Source organism: Rutidosis leptorrhynchoides, chromosome 2, assembly GCF_046630445.1.
Source record: "Rutidosis leptorrhynchoides isolate AG116_Rl617_1_P2 chromosome 2, CSIRO_AGI_Rlap_v1, whole genome shotgun sequence".
NCBI lineage: Eukaryota > Viridiplantae > Streptophyta > Magnoliopsida > Asterales > Asteraceae > Rutidosis > Rutidosis leptorrhynchoides.
In genome coordinates this window covers 188891457-188901034 of record NC_092334.1, presented here as the reverse complement: position 1 = coordinate 188901034, position 9578 = coordinate 188891457, and the positions used below count along the sequence as shown (strand labels likewise).

The 9578-nt window shown below is 34.9% G+C and overlaps 1 protein-coding gene across 1 annotated transcript; it reads left to right on the top strand.

The window, feature by feature from the left end:
- Positions 1–7418: 7418 nt before the first annotated feature.
- LOC139891610 (chitinase CLP-like) lies at positions 7419–9002 on the top strand. Its single transcript, XM_071874585.1, has one exon. The coding sequence runs from the start codon at positions 7512–7514 to the stop codon at positions 8790–8792; it is 1281 nt and encodes a 426-aa protein (XP_071730686.1). The 5' UTR covers positions 7419–7511; the 3' UTR covers positions 8793–9002.
- The last annotated feature ends 576 nt before the right edge of the window (positions 9003–9578 follow it).

Sequence of the window (9578 nt, the reverse complement as noted above, 5' to 3'; positions counted from 1 at the left end):
ATATGTAAACCATTCCACACGTTTCGTTAAAACATACAAGAAGTTTAGTATTTACAAAAGGCACAAAGGCCATTAACGAATGTGATACAAGTTTGACCAATACAAAAATGATAGTTTTAAACCAAACAACACATCGAGCATGGTTTGGGACTAAACTACCCAAAACGCTAGGCCAACTTCCAAAAGCTCCAACATAACATCATCAAGGGACACCTAGTGCCCAACAACCCCCTTGCCCTTGTCCACACCTGCATCTAAAAAGATAAACAACGAGATGGGTAAGCTAATGCTTAGTGAGTGCAACAATTATACGTTTACATATACAACCTACTTACTTGCAATCACTTACGCATTTACCGCATACATGCTAGCATTATAAGTAATCATACCATCACAAGTATAACACTAAACCTTCCACCATACGAGCTAGCATAACAATAGCATATAGTTTAAACAATATAATATGCTACGATCCACACACACACAACCATGGTTAACCAAACGAACGAGGGAACGGTGTTTAAAGACCGTCGGAGTTCATAACAACCATTAGTGCACTTAACACTCTGTACACTAACCCCACGGGTGGCATCTTAATACATCGATACTTCACCCCGGGTGGTGCCTTAACACTTCGACACTTCACCCCGAGTGGTGTCTTAGCACATCGACACTTCACTCGTTACATCTCTCGGAGTGGCATCTTAACACATCGATACTTCACTCCCGAGTGGTGTCTTAACACATTGACATTTCACTCGCCATGTGAGGAGTGGTGTATTAACACGTCGACACTTCACAACTCAACTACACAAATAAATACATCATATATGCACGCATATAATTATTCCACTCACCTTAACACTTCGGTGATGATTATGCACTTCCAAAACTTCAAGGCAACGTACCTAATACATAAGTACACATTTAATTACACAACTAGTGGAACTTACCACACTACATATCACTTGAGCATTTAATGACCCATTTGCATTAAATAGCTCACCGACCTCAAAACCGCCCATAAATGGCCAAGACTCATATTAAATCACTAAAGCTAGTGATTTAAGTCTACTAACATTAATTAATCACAACTTAGGGTAATTCATACCCATTTCACCCAAACTAGGTCAACATTACCCCTTTTGACCCATTTTAACACTCTTTCAACATTAAACAAGTGTTTTAAAGCTTAACAACACCATTAATACTTACACATCTTAAATCATAAGGCCAAACCCCTAGGTTATAGCTATTTAAGATTTCCTTTCACCCACATAACCCAAGTTCACCCATTTTAACCCCAAATGGGTCATACAAGTCTCTAGCAACCAAAACCCTAGCCATTAACCAATTAAAACTTAAAACTTAGAGTTAGAACTTACCGAGACTATCAACGGGTAGCTAGAGACAAGAGGAGCAACTTTAATTCTTGTTCCAAAGATCAACCCTCAATCCTTCACTCTCAAATCTCACCTTTAATTCAATTGGGTTTTAAGTTTTGGGAGAGAAAATAGAAAGAAAAGGGAAAAGAAATTAAATGAAATGGATAAGTGGCTGGGATTTAATGCTCCCATCAGATTTATACGCTAAATTACCAATTTGCCCCTTAAAGTCATTTAATTTGAGCTAAAACCGGATTCTGTCCAGCAGGACTGCCGCGGCGCGGCTTAATTCGTCGCGGCGCGACGTACAACGGGAAAATCAACCCTCCTTAACTCACTTTCTGATCCTGGTTTGCTTGTTATGCCGCGGCGCGGACCCATTTGTCGCAGCGCGGCCTAAGGCTGCATCTGAACTGTTCGACCATCTTTAACAAGTTTCGACTTAATTTAATTTGTACATTCCAAACCCGCTTCCTATTTTCACCTAGCCTTCAACAATAGTCTCACAAGACTTAACGCTATCAAAACCCACATATATACTTGCATATGCACACATTATCAAGTATTCATTTATATATATATATATATATATATATATATATATATATATATATATATATATATATATATATATATATATATATATATATATATATATATATATATATATATATATATATATATATATATATATATCTATACATATATTCATACATTTACGCATAAGCTAACGAGTTATAAACGTACAAATGATTAAGTATGTACCTTTCGACACGTACGGGAAAAAAGGGGATGTTACAGTTATGTTCAACTCTGATTTTGTTTTGTTTCAAATTCAAAACGCTAGTTTTGACAAATTCGTATGCTTGTGTTTGTTAGACTATATATGAAATAATGTAAAGTGCTCAAACACAAAGAATTATAGTGGTTCGGGTGGATGTTAACTAATCCACCTTAATCCACTACTCGATTCACTAATCGAGAGTTAGTTTCACTAAGCATTTCTCCAAACCCGGTGGAGATCCGTTTACAACAATTGTTCCTCAATAAGCCACACAAATAATCTTTCTATCTCGTCGAAAGATTAAAAACTACTTCAATCACCCATATCTCCAATGAGATATGTATTGTTCTTGTCAGAAGAACAATCAATTTCCTAAGTCCCTTTAAGGAAATTGGTTACCGCTAAGTCGAATTATGTTCTTACCACAAGAACAATGCTACTAACTTTATCACCCCAAGTTAGTAGCTTACAATCACCTAAGTTTAATTGAAAGTAGATGCTACTTCTTTGATTACTTCAAAGAAAGTAGCTTACAATGTAAACTCACTAATGATAAAGAATTAAGATTAGAGTTTACATTAATTCTATCTTGGGTACAACATAGAATATCCCTCTAGCTAATCACATATCTAAATATAAGAATATGGAGTGCTATGTGATCTTTGATGTACTTGAATGGAGTGTGAGAGGGTTGTCTTCAAATGTCTTCAAGCCTTTGCTTTTATAGATCATGTTTCCATTTGAATTATATCCGTTAGTGTTTGAATAGATACTTAGCTTCAATACTTAATATGGATCTTACAAAAGCATGTAAGAAGTATGACATCTTTTGACTTGCTTCTTATGTCTTCAATATATCCGTTGATGAGTTTTCTCCATTTTCCATTTACAAGATTCCAAGAAACCAAAGAGAAACAAAGAAATGTTGTCTCTTACTTTTGATGACACCATTTTACTAGCCATGTACTACATACTTGAAGTCTTTTGGTCTTATTCCATGAAAGTGACTTGTTGGATTTATTCCATGAAAGTGACTTGACACCAACCAAAGGAGTAAGTCTTCCATTCTTGACTTTCCATAAAATACCAAAGAGGAAGGTATCTTTTCTTAATAATTTTGTCATTGTTTCCAAAAGAGGTAAATGCTGATTTTTGCTCCATGACAATTAGTAAGCTTCCAAAGACCATATCACAAGTATATGCATCCATTGATTACTTGCAACCTTCCAAATTAAACTAATTTGAACCTTGCAAAGATTTTTTGAAAGTTGCACTAATTACCAAGAATAATCATACTTATGCATGTAAGCAATGCTTAATGGTTAATCAAGTGGAGATAATCTCTTTAGTTGGGACTTTAATGACCATCTTAAATATTTCATTACATTTGATTTAGATATAAAAAGATAATTTTTGAAAAAGAACTTTTAGCAATACTTGTGTGTTTAACATTAATCACAAGTTAAAAGTGTCATTAAGACGTCATTAAGTGTGATTAACCAAGATTAGTGTTTTAGTGACCAAAAATCATTTGGATATGAAAAAGGAAATTATTCTAAGTATGTTTAAATGAGTTTTGTAAATTATAGATTCCCCGAAGTAGTCAAACATTTTTTGATCAAAAATCCGGAAAGTGAGAAACTACGGTCGACCCACGGTCAGCCGTGGAGTCAACCGTGTACCTTGTTTCGAAGAACCAAGGGCATCCACAGTCTGACATGCGATCGACCGTGGACCCAGTCGTGTTTCCTTCAGTCTTTTTCAAATGATTCTTTTGACTTAACGGTTTTGTGTATTGGTCGTTTGCTAAAGATTGTGTAGGCTTGTGAACTTGTGTTGTTCTATACGTTGTTTAAGCACACAAGACTTGGTGTGATCATCAAAACAAAGTGGTTAACATTTGAATGTTGATATCGGATCACTAACCAAAAACATCAACAAAAAACAAAGACTTTTTTTCATGGACCAATGGCAGCTTTCGGAGTTTTAATAACGCCTAAGCGTGATTTGAAAGTAAACCATACAATATCGCAGGGTTGAATAACATTATAAAGTTGAAAAACGCTAAGTAAAGGTTGTTGATTGTTAGCGCGACGGAACATTTCAAAAACTATGATTTTCGCAACCGCGTATGGGTGCAATTGACCAAATTCAATTGAGTAGGCTTGCAGGACGCCAAGGAAAAAATGACTAACAGGAAATCGTAAGTTGCCAAAAAACATTGCTGCTTCGTAAACAGCTATTTTATAGGGGGAAGGTTTATTGGCACGTTCGTCTGGTGTTGGTGCCGAAGGTGCAAAGTCTGCTAACATTGGCTTAAACTCAAGGAGTTTTGCAATCTTAGCGTCGGTTATGTGTGATTTAACATGATCGACAAGTTTGTCACTAATAATTGACGAAGAAGGAGTAGAAGGAGTAGACATGATGCAATTAATTATGTAATAACAAACAGTGGAAGTGAAAAAGTAAAGTAACCTTAGTTTGATTTTGACTCTTTTAAAAATATATAGCGATGAAAAATATGAAGATTGTATGCTAAGATTGAGTATTCTTGAGTAAATCTGAACGCGTAATTTGCGAGAAGATGTATAATGGGATATTTATAGCGAAAGTGAGAAAGGTCCGTTATGATTTTTCCTTGAGAAACGCATTAAAATATAACCACATATTGTTACGCTGACAAGAGATGAGACTTGCCTAGTCAATCATCCGTTTCTGCAGGATGCCGTTACGCGTCAACTTACATTATTTCTTTTATTTCTTTTATTATTAGAAGTTCATCACGTTACATTTTATATTACAAATAAAATAATAATGTAATGAACTGGGGGACTTGATGATATGTATAAATATACACATAATATGCGCAATGTTATAAGCATTGCGCAAGGACAAGCAATGAGTTGCAAAGTTGCGTGGAAAATAAAATATAAACCGGAATATTTGATTATCACGCAGATAAAAAATTATAAAGATAGAGTAAATCCGCAAAGAATGGCGCTTATACAATATAACGCGCAATCATCCGAAAACTAAAAATAGGAGACTTGTGTCTTCATTTGGGGGTTCTTGAAGCAGTGAACTCTCCAGAGATGTTATAGCTTCTCTTTATATCTCACGAGGTACAATCAAGACCGGGACATGGTGATTGACCATTCTTAATGAATGGAAGACGATCATAAGGTCCCTTAAACTTAAAAAAAAGCTTCAATCTTCAACATTATTGCACTCGGACTGAATTTGATCCAATTGATCAAATTTAGGCTCAATCACCTTCCATCGGGCGATGGTCAGAGTTGCCAACCAACAACTCTGAACTCATCATTCGGCATTGGTTAAACACGATAAACATTAATAAACGATAACCAATATTCAAACACAAGTGTTCACACATTATATGACTGAAATAAAACAAGTTTTAAATATAGGACTGCGGATTACATGCACCAGCAAATAATAATAATAATAGGTGCAAGATTTATTTCGAATCTAAAGTTCAATAGGCAAGACTTTTATTTATATCATTGAACCTTTGATGTGAATACATTGTAAATCTTTACAATTCTATTAAAAGGTTTCTCATTTAATGAACCCATAATTTTACGGGTATTTTTACTTTGGAAATAATGGTGGATCGCATATTCGCATTAATCCAGGTGGTGTAGCCGGTCAAAATCATTACATGTGGTCTACCTATTCTCATACACGTGATCTGTTATCTGCATATATATATATTCATGTAAGCCAAATCTTATCCATTTTTTTCACCTATTTTCCTACCCGGTCAATCTTACACTTTATAGAAGGTGATTTACATCATCAATTCGTAATGCTGTAACCTTTTTTTTTTTTTTTTTTTTTTTTTTTTTTTTTTTTATATTTTGGCAAAAAACAGAAATAAAATAAATAAGCAATTCACGCAGGAGTGAAAAGCCACAATTACGTATGAGGTTTGAAATGAATTTACAATACTTAGCCCATATCCACTCAAACAAAATGAAAATACATACAGTAGGTAAAATGCAATTGCACTGCAAATTCTACCCATTACTATCAAACATTAGCCACATCCTTCTTTCTCCCTTAAATTAGCACCCAAGGTTGTGATATCCATACAGAAAATTGGCGACTTGAGCACATCTTTGCGTTAACAAGCCATTGAAATACTTTAATCGTTATACGTGAAGCTAAAGCGGCCCAAAAGAATACCTCCCGTTAAACACGACATCATTCCTAAGTAATCAAATCGTCCTAGATGTCGCCGGTCCAATTAGACTTCAAAAAGCACTCACCTTTATACCCATACCACCATTCTAATCTAGTGAAAACTCCACAATGGAAGAAGGCATAATCTAACTAAAATTTCACCACTCAAGCAATGTTAACCATTATCTGCCGATAAAAGCATGAACTTATAGTTTTTCTATGACAAACTCGCACGCATCATAAATTTTTCAACACATATCTATAAATGTCCATCTCAAAACTTAAATTCATAAACTTTTTTATTTTTTGGAACATAAAAAAAAATTCATAAACTTTTGATTAAAAAGATTACTTCGGTACCATTAAACTTTCGATACCGTTAATGAATAAATATTAAATAATGAAGTTGTAACACATACCATGCCAAATCAAACAATAAAAATTCTAGTACAACATAACGCATCAAAATTAAGGTGTTGATGTATTAGTGATAATTTGACTTTACATTAAGGAGGTTAGGGGTTCGATTTCTATGAGGTTCAAATATTTCCTTTAAAATCACCTACTCATTTCATGGGCCTCAGAAGTTGCGGACATCTTGCGTTTGAGCTTTACCCAAGAGGGTTTTGTTACACGCGATTTTCGTATGGATTCATCGTGGAGATTTCCTCTTAGCTGTAGGACTGAAAATGTTCGTACGAAAGATATGATCAAATAGATGAGTTCCGATATCACCACCGTATTTTCAGCAAAATTTATCTTGCAAGTGGACAATTCATCATTTTAGGGTCCACTTTGGTTCCGGTGGGAACCGCAAGTTTGTGACTTTCAATAAGTACCGTTAAAGCTATCGAGTAATCAATTTAGTAAAATGATTCCTTCACAAGTGGGCGGCTGCGTAGTGATCCTCGTGGGCGTTTCTTTACACTCTTGTCGGTAACTTTATTAGCCATCTTTGTTTACTATTTAAATCCAATCTACGTTTATGACTATACATGGTCAAACACTCGTCCTATATATAACAACATTTTCTTCATATCATTGAATACCACAACCACCGCATAAACTCTTCTCTATAATATATCAAAATTTTATACACCTTGTTGTTCACAAATAAAAACGTTACTGGTTTCATAATGATGAACCAATTTACTATAATTTTATTTACCTTCTTATCCTTGTATCATAATGCCTTATCCCAAACCGCTCGTTACAACACCTCGGTTATACCCGTAGTAAAGGATGCCACAACATCTCTTCACAAAATTTCATTATCATTTGTGGTACCCGATTCCGATACCAAAGCATATTATCTCATCGACCTCGATGCTCCTTTCACTTGGTATGATTGCATCATACGTCATTCAGAGGTCGCTTGTGGATTAGAAGAAGGATGTCGTTTTCCTAAAAGATGCGACACAACCGAGTGCAAAGAAGCTCGTAATTACATCAATCCTGATCCTACGTGTCCGTCACTCGATCTCGTAGCCAAATATGGTTGCAATATATGCGCGGTCCAACCGTTTAATCCCATCTCAAAAACGTGCAAATTGTCACAATTAACAACCGATTTGGTGAATATACGCGTAACCAATGGGCGTAGTTTTAGTCCCGGTCCAAACCCAATTTTCGGAGTAGAATACGTTTTATCATGTGCACCTAAAAATATTTTAACTTCATTTCCTAGTGGTGTGAGAGGTGTTGCATCTTATTCATGGTCTGAATTGTCGTTTATTCGTCAAACTCATAATCCTGATCAAGTAGATAAATTAGGTCTTTGTCTACCAAGCTCCACATCCATATCTTCACCTGGGGTGTCATTTTTAGGCGAGGGCCCATTTTATTTTACTTCGTCACCAAATCTTGATATTAGGAGTGTACTTTTGTACACTCCTATGATCAGAAAAACGTCGAAATCCCTTGGATATTTTATAAAAATACAAGGGATTTCGATCGAGAAAACGCCAGTTTCACTACCTTTACTAAAAGGTAGTTCAGTGAAACTTAGTACGGTTATGCCGTACACGACACTAAGAAGTGACATATATAAAGCTGTTGTCACAAGTTTTTCAGAAGCTACTAAAAACATTCCTAAAGTTAAAGCAATTAAACCTTTTAGTTATTGTTTAAAAGCTAGTGCAATTGGGTCCGTTCCTAGTGTTGATCTTGTAACCGAAAGTGGGAAAATTTGGACGATTTCGAAAAACAACTTGATCAAGGACGCTGGGAACGGTGCAGCGTGTCTTGCATTTGTCGACGGTGGATCGGGAGTTAAAGATCCAATTGTGATCGGGACGTTTCAGATGGAGAATAATTTCTTGTTCTTCGATTTAAAGAATCAAAAATTGGGGTTCAGTTCATCGTTATTAGCTCGAGGCATTTCTTGCAGCAACTTCAACTTTACCCAAACGAATTGATTCGAAAATGGTAATGGGCAACAGAATAAGGATTCAAAAATTCATGCTATGTATATTTCTAAGCCTTTGAGGGCTCCTTAATAATATGTTGATCAGCAGAGAATTTTCGAATAAAAATGTCGAATTTAATCAATGGGTAGTTTGTAAATTGTAAACGACTCCTTTCCAAATCAAGTAATAATGAAGTGATCATCTGTAAGTGTGACCGTTAATAAGAGAGATGATTTGGTGTATGCAATTCCCTTTTATTCGTTAAATTGTTAGTTAATCTTGGTTTTCATGTCATATATATATATATATATATATATATATATATATATTTTTTTTTTTTTTGGTAGGATCAAGAGGTAACCATTCGGGGGAAGCGGGGAATAAATTTTTTTTTTTTTTTCGTTTTTTGAAAAAACTTTGTTCACGAACATTATAGATGAGATGAAAATATGAACATTTAGTAGACACTTTGTGATAAATGTTTTTATTTTGACAGGAAAACGCTCGAAGAAGTAATATATAACAATTATCGTGTTTTTCGAGCGTATTTTGAGGTTTTAGCTATTGGGGTTTAGATATTAAGGTTTAGATATTAGGGTTTAGGGTTTAGATTTAGGGTTTAGATTTAGGATTTAGATTGAATTTTTAACACAAACGGTTTAGAGTTTAGGGTTTAGGGTTTGGTGTTTTGAGTTTATGGAATAAAACCCAAAACACCAAACCCTAAACCCTAAACTCTAAATCGGGCTAAATTTTATTTCACAAAACATGAAGAAAAAAACGTTCATATTTTTC

Excerpts from the sequence above, each read along its gene's own strand:
- LOC139891610 (XM_071874585.1), top strand. The coding sequence starts at position 7,512 with ATGATGAACCAATTTACTATAATTTTATTTACCTTCTTATCCTTGTAT.